This window comes from Caenorhabditis remanei, chromosome II (assembly GCF_010183535.1).
Source record: "Caenorhabditis remanei strain PX506 chromosome II, whole genome shotgun sequence".
NCBI classification, from domain to species: domain Eukaryota; kingdom Metazoa; phylum Nematoda; class Chromadorea; order Rhabditida; family Rhabditidae; genus Caenorhabditis; species Caenorhabditis remanei.
This window is the reverse complement of record NC_071329.1, coordinates 6,206,235-6,232,826: the sequence shown is the minus strand read 5'-3', so window position 1 is coordinate 6,232,826 and position 26,592 is coordinate 6,206,235. Positions and strand designations below refer to the sequence as shown.

The 26,592-nt window shown below is 37.4% G+C and overlaps 3 protein-coding genes across 3 annotated transcripts; 2 read left to right on the top strand and 1 right to left on the bottom strand.

Annotated features, from left to right (window-relative positions):
* Positions 1 to 2,550: 2,550 nt before the first annotated feature.
* Positions 2,551 to 3,841, top strand: GCK72_004841 (uncharacterized protein; the record flags this gene model as incomplete). The annotated part of the gene is made up of 3 exons (XM_003092143.2): positions 2,551 to 2,710; positions 3,113 to 3,285; positions 3,725 to 3,841. The coding sequence occupies 3 exons, from the start codon at positions 2,551 to 2,553 to the stop codon at positions 3,839 to 3,841; spliced, it is 450 nt and encodes a 149-aa protein (XP_003092191.2).
* Positions 3,842 to 19,066: 15,225 nt separating this feature from the next.
* On the top strand, positions 19,067 to 20,402 carry GCK72_004840 (uncharacterized protein; the record flags this gene model as incomplete). The annotated part of the gene is made up of 4 exons (XM_003092139.2): positions 19,067 to 19,120; positions 19,363 to 19,472; positions 20,109 to 20,199; positions 20,262 to 20,402. 4 exons carry the CDS (start codon positions 19,067 to 19,069, stop codon positions 20,400 to 20,402), a joined length of 396 nt encoding a protein of 131 aa, XP_003092187.1.
* A 562-nt stretch (positions 20,403 to 20,964) lies between these two features.
* GCK72_004839 (uncharacterized protein) lies at positions 20,965 to 26,408 on the bottom strand (the record flags this gene model as incomplete). Its single annotated transcript, XM_053724912.1, has 13 exons — positions 20,965 to 21,132; positions 21,332 to 21,424; positions 21,671 to 21,816; positions 21,862 to 22,345; positions 22,860 to 22,962; positions 23,026 to 23,168; positions 23,217 to 23,344; positions 23,832 to 23,940; positions 24,218 to 24,471; positions 25,251 to 25,497; positions 25,545 to 25,641; positions 26,126 to 26,268; positions 26,316 to 26,408. The coding sequence occupies 13 exons, from the start codon at positions 26,406 to 26,408 to the stop codon at positions 20,965 to 20,967; spliced, it is 2,208 nt and encodes a 735-aa protein (XP_053589106.1).
* Between the last annotated feature and the right edge of the window lie 184 nt (positions 26,409 to 26,592).

Genomic DNA, 26,592 nt, shown 5'->3' with positions numbered 1-26,592 from the left:
AGACACACCTAATGAACATTCGTAAAAGTTGAGTCTGGAAAACAAATTTGAACGTTCCTGAGATACAAAACCGTTCTTATTTCACAACTTTCCAAGAACTGAAACACATATCTAATCACGCATTTCCTCAATAATCGTAGGTGGTTTGCGGTTTGATGATGAAACGGTGGCTGATAAGAAAAAAACCGCAAACATCTCAACAAACATGCCATCTCATCACTTATCTTGAATTTTTTATCTACTGTGTTGAAATTTTTCTCGAATTGCTAATACTAACTTGTTTAAAAAGGGATAGTTGTCGGTTCGATATTTCATTTTCTGGAAAGGACAGAATTGTTTTATTTTGCAAGTATTTAGTAGACTTTTTCGAATTTCTAGTGATCTTTTTGATTTTTTAAGCCATGCCGCAAATTTTCTCTTTCTTTTTTCATCTAATAATCAGTTACTCCATCTTAAATGATTCTGCACACAATGTTTCTAGCCATCCCTTACAGTTTTTGTTTATGACGTGGAGAACAAACTTGGTCTGTCTTGTCACTTATCAAGCTTCTAGAACTTTTTTGATCAATTATCTTTTCCGGAAACATTAGTCGCCATTTTTCTTTCATTTCTTTCATAGATGACACTAGCTTATCATTCCCTTATTTTCTTGTGGTGGCAATGAGAAAATTATGAGGAAAAATGAGTAGTGTGCATGATTCCCTATATATTTGTATATAAACACAACTTCTGACATCAAACTTCCCAACCTCAGACCGTTATGTTCTTTTTTTAAACTATTCGGGTTTGAGACAAAATGTTTGTAAATTTTTAGTAATTTTGAGGGAACATTCACTGTTAGGTAGATAGTATCAGCTCTCTTCTCCTTTACTTTCTTTTGGTGGCAATGAGAGAAATTAGAAGGAAAAATAAATGGTTGTGCATGCATATAAAGAAATTGCAGCTTACTCTCCACTAGTTTTCTTTAAAAAGATGCCAGTCCATATTTTCTATTTCGAAACTGTTTTGTAATACTCCGACTAGAAGTTCCGTCAGCATTCAAAAATAACTTTTCATATTTATTTTTTAATTGAAAATTTGAATTAGATATTTTCAAATTGCAAAATTTTTCAAAATATTCTATATTCAGACATATGTACAAACAAAGGTACTTCTCGTCTGGATTTCATTTTCAGCTATAATAATTAACTCTGAGCAACACAGTTTTCTTCTTCATTTCACCGGAAACATAACCGCTGACACTTTTATGACATCGGTTCGCCGTGTTAATGATGACACCGTTTGCACTTTCACACACTACTATCACTATCTCTTTTCCTCAATTGTCTTCTCGCGTTAAATGAGGAAAAAATGAGGAAAACGTTTGAAACTGAGAGACGGGGAATCAGAAATGCGTATAAAAGGAGAAGGGTAGGGAATATTATAGAGTATATTCATTTGGTTCTCTTTCTTGATTTTTTCTGAAAAAGAATTTCGTGAGTTTTCAGTTTTCTTGATTTTGAAATTTGGAAGAACAAATGAAGAAACAAATGAAACACCTAACCGATAAGTATCTGAAAATGCCGGGATAATCAGACAGAAAAAAAAATTATAATGAAATATTTGTAATTAATAAATTATAATGAAATATTTGTAATTAATAAATTATAATGAAATATTTGTAATTTCATTACGTCGAAATTTTCCGACTTGAATGTTTGACCTCCTTAACTAGTTATTGAAAACATCATAAATTCGAAACTAACCGTAGGACATCTGGACAAACAGACAGACAGACAGACAGACAGGCAGACAGGATCAGTTTGAAGCTGAGAAGTCAAAAATCTTGGCTCTCCTTGAGACAATTTTTGATAATCTATATAGAAAGACAACTAGACATCCGGATAAATGGGTACACCGACAGACAGTTCAACTAAAACACTGTATGCTCAGGATACATCAGGACAAACAGACAGACAGACAGAGAGATGTTCAAAAATCCAGAATCCAAGCTGGCTAAAATCCAGACTGAGATCTCCCTGGCCTACGGACAAACCTACACACAGACAGAACTCCAATGACACCGATATATAAACACGCACTCTCGAAAATATATTCCCTACAAATCACAATATTTTTGAAAATTAGGAATTCTGGACACCCGGACACACAGACCCACACGGTGTGGGCCACACCCAAAATCTCAAGAAGTTTGTTCCCACTGCTACCTCACCCACCCTTCCATTCATCCAAAAGTACACGTCCTCTTTCCACCCAAAAACTTCCTTTTTCCTGAAAATAGTGGGCGGAGTCTTAACGCCAAGATCCTATGAGTATTCCTTCCTTCTTCTTAGTCATTTCTACTCCTATTACATATTCTTTATCAATACACACAACAAAAAAAAACAACAAAACTTCACTATGCGCTTTCTCGCCCGTTATCATTTCGTTCTCTTTTTTCAGGAGTAGGCGGAGCTTTCGTGAACTTGCATCAATATATGATATGGGGTATATAAAATATTTTGATAACACCACACCCCTAACTCGTTTCAAAGACATAACATTTCTACAATGAGCAGCAGCAGAGTTCTGGTCATTTTGTGCCACGTGGCACTCATTATTTGTGGGGTCGCCGGTGCTCCAACGGGTCGAAAGCAAACAATCATTTCGGTGAAGTGTGGAGAAAGGCCGGTGGCACACGCGACTGTTCATTTCATTGAGTATGAAAAAGGTTAGTCAGAACATTTTTTTATTTGAAAATTTACCTAAAACTTTTTTGACATTTTCGTTTTTTGAAAAAAAAAATTTTAACACGTGTCACAGCTGAAAATTTCTGTCTCATTTCGCTGATTCTTGTTTTTTATTCTTGGATATTCCTATTCAGCTCACCGAGAGCTTTTCAAAAAGTATAATCATGACTAGGTTTGGTTGAAAGAGGGTCCCACCACGAAAACTACAGTAACCTTGTCATCGGCCTACTGTAGTTTTCGTGGTGGGACCCACTTTCATCCAAACCTAGTCATGATTATACTTTTCTAAAAGCTGAGAACACGTTGAATTCAAAAATAACACATTTATTTCTCTTGGCCTAGTTACCCAAATTTAATGAATTCTAAGCAATTTTTTCTTTCAGAACTCTCCATTTACAAGTCATCGAATCACAACAAAATCGACTTGAATCACAAAACACTAACCGATGAGCACGGGCATTACCACTTCAAAAATGACAAAGTTCTGGGCGATTTGAGCACGAAGTATATCCGAGTCCAGGTTAAAGACTCGTGTTTGGTGGATACCGTTCAAACTGTAAGTTTTTTTCTTCTTTTTCTTTTTTCTCTCTCCTGCTAGAAACAATATTATAATGATGACTGCGCCGTTTTGTGATAAGAAATGTTTGATAAATAAGAAAAGGGTCTTGATTACCAAAAATAGATATTGAAAACTTTATAATTGAATTTCTAGGCCACCAGTAGGAAAATTAGTCCATGAAATTATTAGATTTGGGCTAAGCCAAACGAGAGCTTTCAGAAAAGTATAACCATGACTAGGTTTGGTTGAAAGAGGGTCCCACCACGAAAACTACAATAATCCTCCAATCGGGATACTGTAGTTTTCGTGGTGGGACCCTTTTTCATCCAAACCTAGTCATGATTATACTTTTCTGAAAGCTATCGATGAGCTGAACACGATTTTAACACCGGTTTACAAAATTTATGACCAAAAATTAATTTAGTTTATTTTTCAGAAATGCAATCTACCGTACAACATCTTCGAAGTCACCCTAGCTGAAATTCCATCAATCAGTCCTCATCAACTTCTACTTGATCTCACGCAATGGGACTTCACCTCCAGTTGCATTTGAGTCTATTGATTTTTTAATTATTAGAATTTTTAAATTTCTGTATTTTCTGTGGAGTAGCTATTTAATTTATTATCATTTTCTTCATGTCTTTAACTGTTTTTCACGGGTTTCTATTGTTCTTCCAATTCAAAATGTTTCATAATTCTGTGATGACACAAAAAAGTGAAAAAGCTTTATTTAATAAACGGGTTTTTTTCTAAATTTTTGTTTGACTTGGTTGTTGTAAATGGTTCAAACGAAAACTGGTAACAAAAACGTATATTTTATTCGTATTTAGCTCGTCGAGAGCTTTCAGAAAAGTATAATCATGACGCACTTTTTGATTTTAGGGTCCCACCGCGAAATTACGGTAGGTGGTAGATTTCGTGGCGGGACCATAAAAAACCAAAGTAAAGGTAATATAGGCATGATTATACTTTTCTGAAAGCCCATGACGAGCTGAACACGAATATATTAAGTTTAATAGTTTTGCACGTTGGGCTACCGACAATATCGTGATGGACCCGAAAAATCCGAAAAATATGAATGTTCAGAACATGGTCATGATTATACTTTTATGAAAGCTCTTATTGTCCTTATTCCGAATTTTCTATTTTTATCACAAGAATTAGTTGAAGTCTTGTTCAAAGACCCAAAAAACTGTTGTGAAGTAAAACAATCAATCCGGAAACTTGAAATTTCATAACTTTTGAAACAGATAACCGTGCAACTAAAATTTCTTATTCCAAACAATCGGCGCCATGTCGGACATCAAAAACTGATAAACTCGATGACGCTTTTCTTCCAAAACCGCAATCAACAGACGATTCGAAATCACCATCTCGTTTCCTCACCCTAAATGTTTGCGGTAATCGAAAATAAAGATGATGGCAGAGGGAATAATGTTGTCAAAGGGTTGTTATAGTCTTCAGAAAGAGAATTTTTGAGAAAATGGAGAATAACTGAAATCGGGATTTCAGGAGCTTCAAAATGAGTATAGTCAAGCCACAAGGTGGATGAGCAGATACAGTAACCAGTAGTTATCGTAGTAGGACTCAAAACTGAAAATTCTAGAAAATAGGTCATTACTCGAATGCTCTAAAACTGATTTAAGTTTAATTTTAAAATTCTGTTGCGATTCGTGGCGAGACCCAAAATTTCCAAACATTCAGACTCCAGCCATGATTATACTTTTCTGAAAGCTCTTGTCCTGCTGGTTCTGAATATTTTCATTATTCTTCGATTTTACACAAAATACCTTATCAGATGTCTCGACTTGTCTTAAACTGTCTATCTCTCTATTTCTCTTTCTACAAAGACTCCCTCGAATTGTCTAGTTTCGAAATTCTCGTGGTTGAAGGAGGAGGACACAAATTGAAACACCAAATAAAGGTGTGGTGGGACAGAGAAAAACACTACGAAATTTGTTGATAAGATGGGAGTTTATCAGTGTTAAGGTAATTATGGAAGAGAGAAAACGGCTTGAAAGAGAATTATGGGCGAGGATTAGGGTGGTGATCCTTGGAAGAATAAAATGGAGAGTTGTGGTATGGCAGTGTTGTTTTAAGAAGGTGAGAGAGGGAGTTTCTGGTCGGAACTTTTTGAGAATGGGCCTTTTAGAGAACAAGGGTTTTGGATAGAAACCATACACAAACTGAGTTGATTAACAGTACCGTAGAAAAGCATATACAATTTTGGTATTTTTATTTGAACTTTGAAACTTTGAGAGATTACTCAAAAATCGCAATATTTTGCACTGAAATGGGGCGATTTGAGAGAGGTCCTAGGAACTACTCATACAAAAAAGTTGTGAACTACAAAATTGGAACTTTATCTTTGTTCTACAGTTAAAACCAAATTTGCCTTTATGAATATGTTAGTGACATGTAATACACGTATTGTCGCAACAAAAAAGTTCCGACATTTTTTCCTCGTCGGTGTTTGCGGACTCAAGCCAAAATTTGATAATTTTGGCTTGAGTCCGCAAACACCGAGGAGGAAAAAATGTCGGAACTTTTTTATTTCGATAATACCAATTATGAAATTTTCAGGTGAACATTGCAAAAGCTGTTGGAGGCCCGTATACATAGAGCCAAGAGGATACATCGTGCGGACTCTGAAGTTCGAAAAGAAAATTGAACGTTTATTTTGGGTACATGGGTACGTTTTCAGAGCGATTTGTGACAAAAACACACCCACACCTAATTATCAAACCGTCAAGACATAATACACACACCCACAACTCGGTTCAAAGTTTCTATTCTTAAATTTCCGGCTAATTGATCAAACTTTGAATTGTTTTAAACACGTTGTGCTAGGTGAGTGCGAGACAACTCATTGTCATTATACACAAATAAACGAACCGGCGTCGCGTAGTCTGAGAATGAGAATTCCATTCCGATTCCTCAGAAAGTGTGATACTTATAGAACCTGGGAATTTTGTGAGTGAGTTTCGAAATATTACAGAATATCTCAAACTATTGAATCATGTTAAGTTTTCCCTGCATTAACTGCACTACATTATTCAGCGGCGAGTTTCAGTTAGACTCACTAGCATGCTCACGTGCCGGCGTATTATCAGCCACTCACAAAAACATCGAAACTGTTAGCTTTTAAAATCAAATCTGCAAAAAGTTTTGATAAGTGCAAAATCAATTTTTGTGTGGGTATGATTAACCAAGGAAAGATCACATAGTCAGTGAAAAGATAGATAATATATTGAACACCAATCAAAAACTGAAGTCACACCGATTCCGAGTCTAGAACCAGTTTTTGCCTAAGGACGTTTTGGTTCGAAAAAATTGAGTTCAAAAGTTTTTATATCCGACAAGGCTGTCGTACGGCCGGCCGCGGCTTTTTCTTGAAAATTTCAAAAAGCTTTGGCCGGACCAAAAAAATTTTGGCACCAGTTTTCAGTTGAAATTCTAGAAGCCCCTCTGACAGCCTAGATATCCGATCACACATGCTTTAAACTGTCTCCTTACAGAACTGTTCAATTTAAGTCTAGCCTAATTCTGCGGACATCTGGATATCTAGACACACTGACCGATGTGTTGAAAGAAAAAACGCAATACACCGCCCACACCGCCCAGGTTACGATGAACTCCACACCCACGGCAAACTCGTGCTATGAAAAACTCCCATAAAAAACATAGACTTTACCAAAAAACTGAATTTTCATTTTCTCACGTACTAACCTAAACCTTATTTGTCTAAAAACGAGCTCTCCACATACTCCAAATTCTTTTTCAACTATTACATGCTAGTGCCAACATGACTAACTACGGTAGTCGACTCTTTCCCTTCTTATCACACCACACGCCCAAACAATTTTTAATCTTTCTTTTCGTTTTTAATTGCACTATTATTATTATTGGTGTCTGTGTGCGTGAGAAATTGAAAGTTTTTTGGTCAATTGATGAGTGAATGTGTGAGTCAGAGATGTGCGGACATCCGTATACGAGGACATGCAGACAAGCAGACAGACGATTTTTTGATATCGGCCAGCTGGACATCTGGACATCTAGGCATACAGACAGCTAGTTTCAGAACTGGACATCTGGATACGTGAACACACAGACAGACACCTTCGAGTACTGCGAAATAACTATGTTCCAGCTTTTCTGAAAATAACTTGTTCAAAAACACAAACTCATAAAACCGCAAGATTACTGTACCTCAGGAATACTGTAGTCTCACCTACAGTACTTGAAATCTAAAATTGTTTATAATTAGTCGCTTCTTCCTTCCCACCTCAGTGTCCATTACTCTCCTGATAAGCCTCTTATCAATTTCAGCATTTTTGCACCATAAGCGAGTCAAAAATGTTTGATTGTGATTCATTTAGTGATTCATTTAGACATTCTTTAAAGGGAGAGGATGTATTTTTGAAAATTTGAAAAAAGAGAAAGGGAACAGGAACTATTTGTGGTTAGTCAGGTTTCAGGTTTGAGTTGTTTCAGTGTTGACACTCTGACACTAGTCAGGGGTTGATACCATTCAAAACAAAGCGAAAAGTAGAAAGATGTATCTGCGTTCGGGTACCTCTTTTGAAAGATTGAGTGAAAACTTGGTTCGTTTCCTTTTTATACGATTGAAGAGAGATTTGGAGAAGAGAAATTCACAGAGATTTTCAACAAAAAAAAACAAAAACATAATGTGTTCGGGGGGAATCGAACCCCCGTCGAATGCTTGGAAGGCATCCATGCTGACCATTACACCACGAACGCGCCTATTATCTATCCTTCGGGATGCCTACATAAACCCGGAGGAGAAAAATAAAGAAGCCCGCATTGATATAGACAAAGAAGACCTGCCTCACTCGCCGCGTTCGTGGTGTAATGGTCAGCATGGATGCCTTCCAAGCATTCGACGGGGGTTCGATTCCCCCCGAACGCATATCGTTTTTGTTTTTCAGTTAAAAATGTGAATCTCTACTCTCCAAATCTCTCTACGATCGTATAAAAAAGGAAACTAATCAAGTTTTCACTCATTTTTTCCAAAGCGGTGCGGCTACTATTAATTCCCAAGTATAATGTAACATATTAGGTTTATCCTCCTTCTATGTCACTGCCATTCGAATACACAACACAAATCGGATTTCCTCGAACGAGGGAGGACCGGTTATCCATCAAGCTGTATATTCTGCTATCTTCTTTCTCTATTCCATCACCGTTTTCTCTTTTTTGGAATTAGTTTCCAGTTACGTAATACAGATATATACGCACACACACACCATATACTCTCGTCGCTAGTCATAGTTCAGTGAGTTTTCTCTCTTTTTTCGTTGGCAACGTCAAATGGTTTTTCCGATGGCATAGTACCTTTAGGTGTAGATAATTTTAGCCAATTTTTGTGGTTTGACACAGGTGGCCTAGTTTTCCCAGTCTTGAACTTCTAGGCCAGTGGTAAAACGTTATATCTTTTAGGACGTTTTCTTCCGAAATGTTTCTTCTCGAGTGACGTAACCCCACGTTATCAATTTCGCTAGAACGTCGGAAACTAGGTCGCCATGGATCCCTCACCAAAAATATCTAAGTTTTCGTATTTAGCCCTTCGGGAGCTTTCAGAAAAGTATAATCATGACTATGTCTGGATAATTTGAATTTTGGGGTCTCATCATGAAGTTACTGCCGCCAATTTTTCAGGTTAGGACCACTTTCCTTTACTATTGTTTAAATTTTTGATGTTAGCTCATCGAGCCCTTTTGAATGAGTATAATCACGCCCCATCTTCTCTCACTGTGGGTCCCGCCACGAAATCCACCGTACCATCCCTTTCGTGGAGGGACCCAAATATCAATAACTAGCCAGAACATAGGCATGATTATACTCATTAGAAAGCTGGTTACTCTGTGATTTCTAATAAATAGTTCATTTTTAGATATTTCTCTAAAATGAAGATTTTGAAAAAATCAGATTTTCCAACAATCCCCCAATATTTTCTCATTCCCTCACCCCCACTCCACCCGAATTGTGCGTTTTCTGTTTCGTTAGGTATCAAGTATCGTCACATTTTGTTTTGTTGTTCTTTTCCCTTTTTCGATTTAATTTCAAAAAAGAAAACCGTCTTCTCTTTTTCAAGTGAAACCACTTTAGCAAACGAGACAATAGTCAATAACCAAGGTCAAAACCATATCATCATGACCAATCGTTTTTGACCTTCCCATCTCTCTCCGTTTACACCATAAAGTGTCTCTTTCCCCCTTCTTACTTTACAATTATCTCTTTCATATTTTTCTTGAAAAAAGAAACTGTTCAATGGTTCATTGGGTTTCGGGGGAAGTGACCTCATCTAGTACTGTATTCAAGGATAAGGAGATGTAGTTGGATATGTATAAGGTACGGTGTAGACTATATGTAGGGTGGTCTAGATAAAGGAAATTAGGCCAATGGTTGTAGTCTGTACTGTACCTTCGAGTTGAGTGAGGTCTTTTTAGTTGACAACTTTTGGGAGTGTTACGGATATGTCTAGGGTAATACATTCAATAAGACGTGTAGATTAAAAGTATATCTTCATTTTCGTAGTTGGCAACATTTTTATGCGGGCAGTTGCTATAGAGTTACAGCCTGTTAAAGCCCCGAAATTGGGATTGACCACCGGTCTGACAAGTTTACGGTACTAAGTTTCGTGTTAGGACCCAAATCACTAGAAATTTAAATGAGATATTGATTAAGAGATCAGTGCCCTAGAATACGCAAAGTAAGAAACTTAGGCCACACTGACCGTAATAGAAAACCTTTCCAGATGGCCTAAAAAACGAAAAAAAAAAGTAAAGTTTTAAGACAAATTTCAAAATAGAACATATTGCACAACTGAAACATTTCACAATCCAACCCGGTATCACTCAAAACTTAACTTCGATATGAAATCATAAGGTTTCAAACCATTGGCGCCACACTAAAACCCACTAAAAGTAACTGATAAAATATGAATCTAATGACGAGTTTCTTCTTCTAAAACCACAGAAAAAGAATCAGTGACAGATGAGAAACCGCCCGTCTCTTGCTCACGTTTGGAAATAGTGACGTGACGGGAGAAAGACGGAAATTAGTTAAGTGGGGGGCTAGAAAAAATGTCAAAAATTGAAGTTAATTAATTTTTTTTAAGGACAAAGAGCACCCTTGTTGGGCCAAAATACAGTAGCCTTAGGTTTTCGTGGTGGGACCGTTTTGGGTCATGATTATACTCTTTCGAATTATTTCAATGACCTAAAATGGAATATATCGTCAGTTTTGGGTCTTGGCGCGAAGCTCATCGGTACATGTTATTCGGCTTATTCTATGGTACGTTGTCCAAATTTTTGAATTCAACGTGATCTCAGCGTTCAGAAAAGTATAATCATGACTGGGTATGGATGAAAGAGGGTCCCACCACGAAAACTACAGTAACCCTACAGTCGAGCTACTGTAGTTTTCGTGGCAAGACCTTCATTGATTCGAACGTGGGCATGATTATACTTTTATGAAAGCTCTCGATCCGCTGATCATATAACGCGTTCTCTGTAAGACTCGAGCAACGCGTGCCCTAGGCTTAGGTTTTTATATGATCATGTACTATGAGTGTTGTGCAACACATATACACAATATTGGGTCGCAGCTCCGGGTTACTGTAGTACGGTAGGTGCTCAAAGGTCGAAAAATGAACTTTTTGAAAATTGATCGGGGAAAGCTGAAATTTTCAGCATATATTGAATACAAATAGAGTATTCATTTCGCAAAGTTTCAAAATTTTTAAAACTTTTTCAACCGAGTTATGGTCAAAAAACACACTTTTTTTGACCGATTTTTTGAGAAAATCCAAAATTAGGATTCTTAATCGGAATTTCCCCATTTCAAAACTTTTATTTTCACATTTGTTATTATTTTTCCTATTAATCAAAAAAAAATTCATTTAAAAAAACCTCGACTCCGGGGTTGAAATTCAATATAGAAAAAACCAAAAAAATTTTTTTTGAGATTTTTGAAATTTTGTTTTAGAAATAAGTAGCCCTTGTGATTTGCAACATTTTTTGTATTAACAGTTATGTCTTCACTTCTTACCATCACATAGAAATCTTGAACTTAGTGCAAATCTTCAATTGAGCGGCGTGTGATTTCCAGCTGTCGCGTAAGAGCGGCATACACAAAATAAATGTTTTTGTTCGAGTAATTTTATGATTGGGCTTTGTTTGACAATAGACTGCTTATTGTAGAAGACAACTCGGTACGTTTTTCATTCACATAGTTGTGCATAAATTTAATTAATATCTCACATGAGAATCTCTTGCGTTGGGAACCGCAGATCTTGATAGTTTTTTTGCCAAAAGACATTACTTGGTCTTACTAAAATACTCCTAAAGTAGTAGCGGCGTTCTCCCAAGTTTTGCTAAAAAAATCGATTTTTTGTTTTTTTGGAAATTTTTTTAGTCGACTCACTTTGGCTCTTCATAACTTCTCACATTTTCAATATTTTTAGAAGATTTTTTTGCAAATGACTGGTTAAGACATGTTCTTTATTTTTGCTCATTGTATTATAAAGCTATTACCTTGTCGGAATGGGATAATTTGGGAACTACTTTTATTTTGGAAAAAGGTTATAAAGAGACAGAGTCCATTTGATCATCTGACGGATGATGCAAGTTCACACACTCAAATGTAGATCAAACCAAATAATAAAGATTTTCTTTGAATTTTAGACTCCTTTACAGGTTATTTATGTTTTACTACCATACATATACTCTACTCAACAGAAGAATCGTTCGACTCTCTGTTTTTTCCAAAACTCAGATTTGGTTCTTTTTTTTTTAAAGATTTGAACATAAAAAGTGTTTTTAAGTTGAAATGGAAATCAGGCCACTGTGTTTTTTTCCCATCACGGGACCTAAAAATGAAAAATTCAGAAAAAATTGGTTGTAGGATAGTAATACTTAAATAACCTGTAAAGGAGTCTAAAATTCAAAGAAAATCTTTATTATTTGGTTTGATCTACATTTGAGTGTGTGAACTTGCATCATCCGTCAGATGATCAAATGGACTCTGTCTCTTTATAACCTTTTTCCAAAATAAAAGTAGTTCCCAAATTATCCCATTCCGACAAGGTAATAGCTTTATAATACAATGAGCAAAAATAAAGAACATGTCTTAACCAGTCATTTGCAAAAAAAAATCCTTTAAAAATATTGAAAATGTGAGAAGTTATGAAGAGCCAAAGTGAGTCGACTAAAAAAATTTCCAAAAAAACAAAAAATCGATTTTTTTAGCAAAACTTGGGAGAACGCCGCTACTACTTTAGGAGTATTTTAGTAAGACCAAGTAATGTCTGTCACAAAAAAAACTATCAAGATCTGCGGTTCCCAACGCAAGAGATTCTCATGTGAGATATTAATTAAATTTATGCACAACTATGTGAATGAAAAACGTACCGAGTTGTCTTCTACAATAAGCAGTCTATTGTCAAACAAAGCCCAATCATAAAATTACTCGAACAAAAACATTTATTTTGTGTATGCCGCTCTTACGCGACAGCTGGAAATCACACGCCGCTCAATTGAAGATTTGCACTAAGTTCAAGATTTCTATGTGATGGTAAGAAGTGAAGACATAACTGTTAATACAAAAAATGTTGCAAATCACAAGGGCTACTTATTTCTAAAACAAAATTTCAAAAATCTCAAAAAAAAATTTTTTTGGTTTTTTCTATATTGAATTTCAACCCCGGAGTCGAGGTTTTTTTAAATGAATTTTTTTTTGATTAATAGGAAAAATAATAACAAATGTGAAAATAAAAGTTTTGAAATGGGGAAATTCCGATTAAGAATCCTAATTTTGGATTTTCTCAAAAAATCGGTCAAAAAAGTGTGTTTTTTTGACCATAACTCGGTTGAAAAAGTTTTAAAAATTTTGAAACTTTGCGAAATGAATACTCTATTTGTATTCAATATATGCTAAAAATTTCAGTTTTCCCCGATCAATTTTCAAAAAGTTCATTTTTCGACCTATGAGCACCTACCGTACTACAGTAACCCGGAGCTGCGACCCAATATTGTGCATATGTGTTGCACATGTCCTCATAAACGTTCTTTAAAAGTTTCAAAGCTGTAGCTAACCTACACGCCCTAGGCCCGAACCTACAGTGACCATACTCGAGTCTTACAGAGAATACGTTATATATTTACTATTTTTATGGCTTTACTTTCTAATGGCTGGCCTTCAAACCTCATAAATCCTCTTTTTCTCCTCCAATGGGTACTTGAAGTTGTCATATGGAAGAACAGGGGAACATTTCTTCTCTAATTGAAAATTCCATTTCCAATTTTTACAAAATCCGGTCCACTTACCTAAATTGATTATTTCCATGTTTTTATGGAGGCTGGGTACTTATAGAGAGCAGAGAATAACTTTTTGAAAATATGGGTCTCACCACGAAACTACAGTAGCCCACCCAAAGTCGACAGTATTTCCAGAACGTTCTGTTTCTGTTCCTAAATGTTTGTCATTTGTCACCTCTTGCCATTTTTTTCAATCGGTTCGTTTGTCACCCCCCACGTAATCACCCCCTTCAATTCAATTCCCATTTCCTGTTCCCCCTTTTTTCTCCTGAAGGAGAAAGTGGGCGGGGCGAAGAGACAACCCACGCACTTCTCTCTCGCTTTTTTTTCTTCTTCTGCCATTCCGAAGGTGGAGAAGACGAGGACTGATTGGAAATGGAAATGGAGAAACCTTTTGATCTTTTGGATTTGCTTATTAGGAGAAATGGAATTCAGAAAAATTTGAAATTATTTTTTGAAAGCTCTGAAATTTGTGAATCCAGCTCATCGAGAACTTTGATATGAATGTAGCCATGACTAGGACTAAAATTCTGATCTACCAAATTTTCGCGTTGAACGCCAATCTAACAAGGGAAGTTCATGACGAGGTGAGTTGAATTTTTTCTAAAAATTTGACCCCTGATACTTTCGACCCTGCTGATTCCAAAAATGCAAGAAAAATCAGCGAAATGCTCACGTGAACCGAGTTATGACCCGTCAAACTTTTCAATCTGTTCACGTGGTTAAGCTTTTCACGTTTTCATCAACACTTGTGCTGTAGAATTGCAAGTTTGACAGGTCATAACTCGGTTCACGTGAGCATTTCGCTGATTTTTCTTGCATTTTTGGAATCAGCAGGGTCGAAAGTATCAGGGGTCAAATTTTTAGAAAAAGTTCAACTCACCTCGTCATGAACTTCCCTTGTAAGCTTCCCGATATTCATTTCATCAGCTCTCCCTGACACGACCGCGACGCGTCCCAAATTTGAGAACGATTCAAACCATGGGGCTCAATACTTTGGAAATTTTGTGGAAAACTTGAAAATCAATCTTTCATACTATGAATCTTGGGATTAACCGATTTTTGGGTATACCGAGAATTTTTTCACATTTTTCTGTCAAACCCTTCGTTTTTTCTTTTCTGTCTCTTTTTAAAATCCATTCCTTTTTTCTCATGCTCTACCTCACTGGTCCGCAACGAACAGATTTGAATTTTTCCCCGACTCGCGTTGCGCGCGCGTCGCGGTTTTTATTGAAAGATACGACAAAAAAAAATGTAAAATTTGAGTTTGGCCTTAAGCCAAGTCTTTTTGTGGATCCGTGCCAACCGTTGTGCGGCGGAGCGCGTTTCCGGGACTATACGTCTCTCATCCCTGGGTCACCTCACTGCACCGACCGCGACGCGCGGTCAAGAGCACGCGTCGCGTCAAAAATCAAAAATTAAAGTTCATCTAAACCCTAGCAATACGGGGCTCAAAACTTCACAAATTTCCTGATAAACTTGAAAATTATACTCTTTATCCAGTGTTTTGTATTCCTGCTCTTCGAATTCACCAAAATTTTGCAAAATAATGATTTTTGACCACCACTTCACGGTATCCTCTTATCAATCCCTCCTAAAATGCATTCATCTTCTCACCTTCTTCTTCTTCTTTTTTGCCTTCTCTCCCCAATTTCTTTCCAACGCCTTCTCTTCCAATAAGAAAGTCTCGGGTTTTCCGCGAATCTCATTGTCCTCAAATCGTCTGTTTCCCTCGGATCGAAATCTCCATGTTTTCTCTCGCACTCTCTCAATATCCCACACTATTTCACTCATTCATTTTCTTTTCATCAGATGTCCAGTTTATACGTTTTCTTTTCTCTTTTCTCGACATAGACGAAGAAGAAGACAAGCACTTTTCCCCTGCTTCCTCACATTCTTTTTGAGGAATTTCGATCCAATTTTCCCTCTGTTTTTCCTGAAAAGAAATTCTGGAGATTTGAATGTTTCATGCGATTTGAGTTTCTGCTTTCTACAGTTATATTGTCATGCCTACGATATATTTTGAGAGTTACCGTAACCTCGTGGTGAGACCCAAAATACGCCAAAATACTTTTGACTCATTTGAAAATCACAATTTATTATTATAAGTACCTAACTTTAATTAAAATTCAATCAATCGCATCTCGCCACGAAAATAGATACTGTAGAACAGGACTACTGTAATAATTTTAATTACTGTATTTTTTCTCACATTCTTAGAACTATTTTTGTAAAAATCCTGAAAATACCACAAACTCTTCGAAACAACAGAAATATCTTTGGGAGCTAACTTCTGGTAGTTCGAAGCGCTATATCTCCCTGAGGACAGCCCGTACAAAAAAGTGGTCAACTACAAAAATATGTATAGATCTAGGAGTAATCTTCAAAATCAAATAAAAATTTGGGGTAATTACGGTAATTAAAAAAAATTTCGAAATGTTCTTATATTTGAAAAGGCACTAATTCTCAATGGTTATGTTATAAAAGTTTATTTTTACAGCATTTCTACTCCAAATTGCTGTTTTTAATGCTGAAAACAAAGAATTTCGATCTCAAATTAATAAATAACAAAATTGTCAAAAAACGTTGTACCTGCTCAACCAGCAAACAATTAACCAATTTCTAGGATTCTGAAATCTGTTTTTGAAAATCTTTCCGAAGAAAAAACAGTACGATAATTTAAATTTTGTTACTATCACAGTCGCAGCTTAACTCTGGGAAACCGAACTGATAATCTCGAATCTCTATTCATTTTGTCCCGATGCAGCCTATTAAACTTTTTAATTTTATGGGTATTTTAGAAAAAGAAAAATTTTTAACACCTACACATTTCTTATTTTTCCTGGATTAGTACACTAGTAGTCCTATCTTGTAACCTATCCCTAATCAATAAGTGTCTATCCTCCCGCCGATCAAAACAAAAACAGCACGTGGAAGGAGACAGGACATCTATCAATTTAACCTGTCTCTTCTGTGATTACCTGTGTCCCATCCCAACAAAATGAACAACCGAACGTAGATCAAACATTAAATGACCATTATCAAATGACTGATTTTCGAATTATTTTTTGTTTCATTTGGAGAGAAAATAATTGTTTTCTTGCAGCTTTCGACTAGTCTCCTCCTGATAACGAAACACGAAAAATAACGATTATGGTAGCCTTGGACTAGATTTAAGATAAAGGAAAACATATTTGATTGCGTCTGTCTGGAGTCATTTTCTAGTAGTTTGAGAAATTTATAGGTCTACCTACCTCGAGTCTCATCAGAAAAATTATAAAGCTCATTTTCGTGGTGAGACCCAAAAGACTAACAAAAACGTGATTGGGGATAGTTTATACTTTTCTGAAATCTTCTGTTTTGAGGAATATCATGAAGTTAGTCTAAACTCAGAAATTATTGATTTTCAGTTGACCGGGCTGATTTGAGATTCTTCAAAAATTTGAATGTTTAAATTTTTCTGATTTTTTCTGCAAACAAGTCGAAGTATCGACCATGTTTTTAAATGTTGTTAAAATTCAAGGTTACATAGGATTGTTTACTTTTTTTGCTGAAAATTTCGAAAAATTCAGAAAAATTTGTGCACATTTTTTGAATACGGGCCGAGATTTTGCAAGTTTGATGATGTTATGGCTTTTTAGAGAATTGGGTCTCACGGCGAAAACAATCTTTTCAAGCTTTCATGGTGAGACCGCAAGTAAAACTAATTGTAAGTCATATCGAAGTGTGTTTAAACTTTTTTGAAAATTCTTTTATTCTGGAAGTCAGGTATCATTTTTTGTGTTTGATATTCTATTCATCGTTTGCTTATTTTTTCCAACCGAGACCCAAATTATCAATTTAAAATAATGTTGTCTTTCCCCAACCATTCCCAATTATTCGTCATAATTAACTCACCCGTCCAGTTGTTCGCCGACCACCAACTCCCCTTCTTTCCAACCTATTTTTTCTTCTATTTTTTCATCCACCCCCTCCTCCCCTACTCCCCAAACTTTGACCTAAAAGCCATTTCGTCAAATTTGGATTATTCCGACTTTTAACCTAAACATCTTCAAGAAAGAGAGAAAATGTTGCGAGAAAATGCAAATTTGATTTATTTCTTTTGGTAGACCAACCTCCAACCCACCCACCGGAAACTGAAACACTTTTTTTGGGGGAAGAGTGAATATATTTCTTTTTTGGGAAGAAAGAGAAAAGTCGATCTATGATTTCATGTTATCTTTTTTATTTTATTGTGGGAAAGTGAAAACTACACAGTTTTTCATTTTTTCGATCTTCTAAATGTCCGAATTCTGCAAATGATTCCACAGAATTTGATGAAACTAATATTTTTGATATAAGCGTATCTAGAGTTTCCAGAAAAGTATAAACATGGTTATATTCTAACAATTTTTGGGTCTCTCCACGAATGTTACAGAAATCGAGAATTCGTGTTGAGACCCGAAAATCTTACATTTTTTCGATTCCCGGCATTATATTATACTTTTTTGAAAGCTCTTGTTCAGATGATTTCCAAGATTTTACAACCAAAAAATAATAATAAATTCGGGAAGACACGCTATAAAATCTGAATATCTTTTAGTACTTCTTAATAACGGACTTCATTTTCGAAAAGTTTTGCTTCTAATAGCTGTTTACTTAGATTTTCAAATTCAGCTCGCCGCGAGCTTTCAGAAAAGTATAATCATGCCTACCTTCTAACTAATTTGGGTCCCACCACGAAAACTACAGTAACCCAACCCAGAATTCTTGATTTTCGTGGCGAAACCCGACTTTTCTGAATCCTAGGCATGATTATACTTTTCCGAAAGCTCAGATTCTGAATATGTTTTTGCCGAACAACAAAAGTTCATTTTCTTTAGATGTCTCACGTAAAAATTACAGTAATCCCAAGAATTTTTCCTAATAAAAAAACAATATTAGTCAAATAATGATAACGAAATAGCCGAAGACACCAGGTCAACTTTACAACAAGAATATCAGAAAACGCCCATTTTTCTCCTATTTTTTCTCCAAAAAATGGAATTTTTTGAGACGCAGACCTACAGTCAGACAGGAACAAACAAAACACAAAAATCGGCAGTAATTTCTGCTGACTTTTCGTATAAAAAGCTACTGTAGAAGTTCGCCAAACTTTACTTCTTCTTTTTGACGTCTTCTTCTGAATTTCATTTGAAGACGTCTGACGTCATCAGGTGTCTTTTCGGGAGACAAAGAGATAAAGAGAAACCTTGATTCTCCGTCTTATCGCCTATTTTATGTGTATCTTGTGGTTAGATCGGAAACCGTTTTTCGACACTTTTAGGGAAATAAGTTTTTTTTCGAAAAATTTTTTCTTCACACCGTTTTTTTAATCTCAGTTACGCCCCCGAACTACCATATTAGCTGAAAATAAAAATAGAAACTTTCAGGTACCTTGAGCCTAATCACCCTCAAAAATGGCTCGAGCTTCTACACTCTTACTTCTACTCCTCCCGGTGGCTTATTCTATGGTTCGTTCTTCAAATGAACTTAATTTTTGAACTCAGCGTGATCTCAGCTTTCAGAAAAGTATAATCATGACTAGGTTTGGATGAAAAAGGGTCCCACCACGAAAACTACAGTAACCCTGCGCGGTAGTTTTCGTGGCGGGACCCAATTTGCTCAAAACCATGGCATGATTATACTTTTCTGAAAGCTCTTGACAAGCTGATTATAAATATCATAGTCAATTCTCTCAACTTTCCGATCGCAGGTAGTCTGGCCCGTGCTAGACCGCAACACCACACGCTCCACTATCGTCCGTCCACGGAATTGGGCAGAGAAGAATTTGGGTCAATGGTGTCGAAACTTCACGGTTAATGAGTGAGTGGACTACAAGTAATTAGCAAAAATTATGAATTGTTATGCTTGGAAGAATCGGGATAAGCTGTCGAGTATTTGAGAAAACGAAAACATCGAAAAAACTGTCAATCTGCCTATAAATTTCGGTTGAAAATATCATTTTCGTATTCAGCTCATTAAGGGCCTCCAGAAAGGTATAATCATGCCATGGTTTGGAGCAGAATGGGTCTCGCCACGAAATCTGGGTTACTGTAGTTTTCGTGGCGGGACCCAACTTTTTTCAAATCTAGGCATGACTACACTTTTATGAAAGCTCTCGACAAGCTGATTCTCATAAACTCAATTTCAGTTCCTAAAACTTCGGTATTTTCGAAAAGCTCGGTTTCCGTAAAGGTGAAAAATGACAGAGAGACTTCTCAACACGGAATAAAGACTATTATCACATTCCCCTCGTCTAGAGCTTTCAGAAAAGTATACTCACGCCATGTTTTGGAGCAAGTTGGGTCCCGCCACGAAAACTACCGTAACTCAGAATTCGCGGCGGGACCCAATTTTCTCTAAACCACGTCATGATTATACTTTTCTGAAAGCTCTCAACGAGCTCAATCCAACCATCATACTCTTTTTGCCGTAAAATCATCACTCAAGAAATTTCAGACACACTCAATGTCCCCGGGGCTCCGCATTCCATCAATTCGACTGTTGTGGTCAACATGAGACAGAATGTTGTTTTGCTATTCAAGGATGGGTAAGTGAACCGTGCGGCACGTTTGCAAAAATGGGCGGAGCCAAGAAAACTTAAAGTTTCAGGTGATCGTAATCCTGACCATCGTCGGCACGTGCGGAGCCATCATTCTTATTTTTTCTGCTCTTCTGAAGTTCAATCTCATCTGCCCGCTACCGTACTCCTCAAAACCGGCTCCGCCCACTTATACCGGAATTCAAGATTGATCGATTTGATCTCCAAACCGCCCATTTGTCACACGGGTTTCGCCTGGCTTAGAACCACTCTCTTCTTCAATTTGTTGGAATATTTTGTAACGGGTTTTTGAACTTTTTTGAGTTTTTGAAAATTAAAATTTTGAGATAGACGTTAGAAAAGATTTTAAATTTGTTTAATAATGAAAATAAATAATGAAACAAGAATACAATAAACAATGCTTAGAGAAGCGAAAAAATCACAAAAAGAGAATCACAACGAGGCAAGCAAAGTCATGCAATACAAATAAAGGTCGTGGTCTCGACACGAAAAGAACAAATTTGTTAAAAATATTATTTTCGTATTCAGCTCATTGAGAGCATCCAGAAAAGTATAATCATGCCATGGTTTGGAGCAAATTGGGTCTCGCCACGAAATCTGGACTGGGCTACTGTAGTTTTCGTGGCGGGATCCAACTTATTTTAAATCTAGGGATGAGTATACTTTTCTGAAAGCTCTCAACAAGCTGAATCTCATACACTCAATTTCAACGCCTCCCGCAAAAAAATTAACAAGAATTACATCAAAAATTAATTATTCGTTCTTATCATTCCCATCGAAATATTCTCGAACGAGTCGTCGAGATTCCAAATCGGCCGCTCGAATTGGCTCACAAGTTGTGTTGTTCAGAAGCATTCGCGATGAAATCGTGGTCGCCAGATCCAGATCGATGCCGTAACCAGCGGAGACGAAGACACCGCTCTGAAAATTTGGGGATGAGATTTGGGGTGTCTGTCTGTGTGTCTAAAAGTATGGATGTCCGAATGTGTGTCTGTAAATCCATATGTCTGAATCTCAGTAGGAAACTCAAGAAGGTCTGTATATCTGTCAATCCAGATGGCCCGATGTCCATCTGTCTGTCTGTGTGTCTGTCGATCCAGATGTCCGACTTTCCACCTACCATCGACCCGCCCATCCTCAAAATATTCAACTTCACCGGCTCCACAATATCGAATGGAATGTATCCAGCCACCGCTTTGTTCGATTTGTAGACCTGAAAAAGAAGGCGTGGTTTTTAAATTGGAATTTAAATTGACTGTATGAGATTCAGCTTGTCGAGAGCTTTCAGAAAAGTATAATCATGCCTAGATTTGGAACAAGTTGCGTTCCACCACGAAAACTACCGTAACCCAGATTTCGTGACGAGACCCAATTTGCTCCAAACCATGGCATGATTATACTTTTCTGGAGGCTCTCAATGAGCTGAATCCGAAAATGATATATTTAACAAATATCGAACCTCTCTACAACTGTCCACAAACTTGTCGACCGTGGCTTTTTTGTCAATTCCAACAGTCTCATAGACATCATGGAGAGCCAGATTCTTTGCGATTCCGATACTCGGGATTCCAGTGAGAGCACCCACGTGGCAAGCCATCCCGCAGTCTGGAAATGAATTTGATTAGGCCACGCCCACCTTAACAGTGTTACCTCTCGAATGAAACTGTCCAAAACCGTCGCACAAAATGACATCCGGCCTGAGATCGGGTCTATCCGATATCACTTTTTTCACAAAATCAGCCATCACCTCTGCTTCGCGAACTGCAAGATACTGTGGAATATACGGTAGTCGTAGGATCCGCGTGTCGGATACTGTAGCCATGTGTTCGAGACTCGGATACTTCCAGAAGCTAACCGATACATATACCATGTCGGGATTCTGTGTACTTGCCGACGTGTCGATGCCTGCGACTATTTGAACGTCTTCCACGTCATCAACAGTTTGAACTGAGTATGTGACGTCACGGATGAGTTGTTCACGGAGGCGACACGTGGCTTTTTGCCAAGTGATCTCGATGATTCCATCAGCGAAACAGTGCCAGATAAGGGATCCGAAGAAACCGGTGAGCTCGATGGCGGTGAGCACGGAAATGACCATAAGAGGGGCAAAGGGAAGACGATCGGAGAGGAGCCACTGGAAAAAAGTGTTGCAAGAGGGGAGGAAGAGTGGGCGGGGTTTAAGAGGCTCCGCCCATTTTTGTCTAAAAATATAGTGTCATCTACTCAAAAAATCTAGTCAAAGTGAAGATTTTCTGGAATGGGCGGAGCTCATCTAATTATGGGCGTGGCCTAGGGCGTGGCCTGTGAAAAAGGCTGAAGGCCCGGCTTCAAAAAATTAACCAATTTTTTAAAGAAAATTTTATGGAAAATGTGAACATTTTTGATGATTTTTCAATTTTTTTTTTCAAATTTTGAATAATAGTCGAAAAATTGACTTTTTCGCGAAAAAATTCAAAATTTCGAAAAAAGATTTTCTGAAGGGGGCGGAGCTAATCTAATTGTGGGCGTGGCCCATATTACTGAAATTTTATTGAATGAACGGGGAGGTTGAAAACATGTTTTCTTTTTCAAAATGTAACAACTTCCGGTGGGTGGAGCTCAAAAAGAGGGTGTGGCCTAAAAAGGGGCGGGGCTTCTCCAGCACTCACTTTATGCAAAAACGTGTTGTAAATCTCCACAGCTCCCAATAAAATCCAACTAGCCACGTATCGCCACGGCAACATTTCTGCGAGTGACATTCGTGTGTATCTTCTGAAAAAAAAACAAGAGTCTCTCTGTCTGTCTGTCTGTCTGTCGGGATGTCCGCAAACTCACTTTAAAAACGTCAATTGCAGCAAGAAATATGCGAGACAAATGGCGTATTTCAGCAGGATTTCAAATGGTGTGAAGAGGAGTGGGAATAGGGAAAACGAGGCGACACATGACAAATGGACGAGATGACGATGGTATTTTGGGTCCTGAAACGAAAAGATTAGGGGGGTACTGTAGTCCACTGGAAATCCTACTTTTATCGCAAAAATCGTCATCGGTACCGTAATCAGAATGATCGCTTTCTCGTGAACATGATATCCGAAATAGAAGAATGAGAGGGCGGAGAAGACGGCAAAAAGTGAGAAATCCACTTGGCGGGAGTCTGCAAAATGGGAGGAGATTAGTGGACATCCGGACATCCCGGACCAGGGCCATAAAAAACGAAAATTTTTCGAAAAACTTTTTTTTCGAACATTTTTGACCGAAAAATCGCAAAAGTTCGAAAAAAAATAAGGAAACTGTCTGAAAAATGAGTTTTTCATAAGCAAAAATCTTGAATTTGTATGAAAACTGTAAGTATTTCATGGACAAACCCCCAGAAACCTGTTTTTGAGTGAAAATTAGAAGAATTTTCACGAAAAATCTCAGAAAAATCACTATTTTTGTTAATTTTTGAAAATTTTATGAGAAATTTCCAAATTTTTTTCGAACTTTTTTTTTCGAAAACGTTGGAAATATTTACTTACAATGTTCATACAAATTCAATATTTTTGCCACTGAAACTCATTTTTTCCGACAGTTTTCTTGAAATTTTTTTCTCGAAATTTTCGTTTTTTTCGCTCAGCCCTGATCCGGACATCCGGACACACCTCTTCTCCATCGAATAATCAGTCCAGTTAGTACAATGACAGATGATACGACAACTAGACAGAGTGTTCCGATTGGTGTCACATTCGGGAGCACGCTGTGTGTGTATTCCTGAAAAAATACCGTAGTTTATTGACACGCTTTTTACAACTGCGCTCTTCCGAAACCGAAAAATTGTGTGCGAAATTGAGAGACTCAGAGAGAAAGAGACATTTTTCAAGGGCAGTTCGGTGGAGCGCAGTTGTAAGAACTGTGCCGAGCTAAAACATATATGAGGGAAATGATTATAGATGAAAAATTTTTCAGTTTTGTAAAAAAAATTTATTTGAAATTTTTCTTTTCTGATAGTTTTTCTTTCCAAATTCCTTCTGACTATGAGCCCCCTCACCTGAACCAATCCAGAAGTATACGTGGGCGCTTCAAACTTCCCAATTTTGAGAAGACTCAGCACTCGATACAAACACAAATCCGTAAAATTGTAGAGAGCCCAGAAGTTGGGTGCCCAGAATGCGTGTGTGAGTCCTCTAGAGACGGGGAATAGTCGGGTGGCGATATTTTGAAGTCCCTCGATTCCATCGATATGGAAGAATGGGAACAAGGAGAAAATGAAGGGCGAGAGAAGGGCGATTGCGAGGGAGATGGCTGGAAACAAAAATAGTATTAAAACAAGAAAGAAAGCTCACCTTTCGGTACATTGCCAAGAATATTTTCAGATGAGAAATGGAAATAATTGACGAGATAAAAGAAGACATATCCGAGTGCATAGTAGACATAAATGTGTTTGAAATTGAGGAGAATCGAGAAGGTGAGGGCAGCCTGTGAAAAATGGAAAAGTAGTTTATTTTAAAGTTGCTCTGTATTCTAGCGTGACGTTGACGCGTTTTCGAAACTGATTTACAGAATGAAAATCTGTCTGGCGCGACGTTGGCGCGTTATTTCAATGCCAAAACTGTCTATTCTAAGAACTCGGAATGGATCTCTCTTTATATGTGTCTGTCTGTCCCTCCGGATGTCCAGATGTCTCTTTCTGAATCTGTTTTTAGGACGCTCACGAATCAAGCTGGCGTGACGTTGACGCCATCGGCCAGAATGGGCTTTGGTTGGAAAAATTGATTTTTCAAATTTTCTGAATTTTGAAGCTCTTTTTTCGAATTAAGTGACTGTACTTTGAAAACATGACTGTTCTTCGGTGTGTCTGTATTTTCGGATATCCCAAGTCTGGGGCACCTTCGACGCGTTTTTGAAAACGACAGCAGATGAATTCACGGGAAAGATCTTTCAAAACGAGATTCTGAATTCTCGAAAATTCTTGCTGTCTGGCGTACTGTTGACGCGTTTGAGAGCTATATGTTTTTGACGAAAAATCTGAAGAAATTCAATTTTTCAAAGTTTTTCGATATTTTCCGTCTGTCTGTCTGTACCATCCACACATCCGGATGTCCTCATCCTTACCATCAACATTCTCCCCGAATCCACAAAATACATCGACAGAATGAAGAATGCAGTGAGCATCGAATTATACTGAAAATGAATCGAATCACAAATCAGAAGTGCTTGAAGTGTTGCCAGCAGAACGAAGCACGCTTCTCGCCCATTTCGTCTCAATTTCTTCGGAATTCTCTCGACAAGACGTGGCGAACGGAACGAGTAGAGAGCGCACACGGCGAGCTGAAAATGTTGAGAAATGGGAAACATTAAAAAAACGCAAAACTCACATAGAAGAAATCCGTTAAAATCACTGAAAATCGTTGAAAAATCAGTATTTTTCGAGACATTTTTGGCGTGTTTGATATCTCCAAACATTCGTCGAATCTGGAAAAAAATATAAATTGGTCTGGGGTGCTGTCGGCGCATTTTTAGCAACAAAAAAAGAATAACATTCAATTTCAAAACTATTTTCAAGTGTCTGGCGTGCTGTTTTCCCTTGAACATGAATTGTCTGGCGCACTTTTGACGCGTTTCGATATTCGTCATTTTCAAGGTTTCTGGCCCGTTTTTGACACGACTTTGACAAACAAAAGACTGAATTTTCCACTGTCTGGCGCACTTTTGACGCGCTTTTGACACGACTTTGACAAAAAACTGAATTTTCCACTGTTTGGCGCACCTTCGACGCGTTTTTGACACGGTATTGAGACGATTTTGACGAAAAAAACTTAAGGAACTAAATTTTCCATTGTCTGGCGCTCTTTTGACGCGTTCTGTTACAAGTTTTTCAACATTTTCCACCATTATCTACTCTTTGGTGCGCCTCTTTCGCGTTTCGCCGTTTCGAAAAATGTCCAGATGTCCGTACCCTAAAAACTTCGCTGCATACGCCAACGCCAACTCGAAGTAAGCGAAAAACGGTGGATAATCGAGTGTCCATTCGGATGTTGACTCTGTATACCACTCCTTCATCGGCCGATTCCACGTCACAGCCATCCAATTACGATGCACCTGGAATCTCGGATTCTGAATTGATTTTCAGTGAAACAATCACCAACTTCGAAGTCTGTGGAGGTGTAGGCTGGTATCAGAAGACACTTGAATGCGATGAGAATCGCGCCGACTGATAGAATCCATTGAGTCTCGCCCATTCTAATAATTTTAGTTCGGAAAGGTTCTCAAAAAGTGTTGTTAGTAGATATCAAAAACTACCAGCTTAAAGTATTTTTCCTAGAAAGAATCTAAATCTGTCCGCTTTCATTTACACCAAAACAATTTATTATAATATTCACACAAATATCATAATAAATATCTGTATAATATGTATGATAAAAC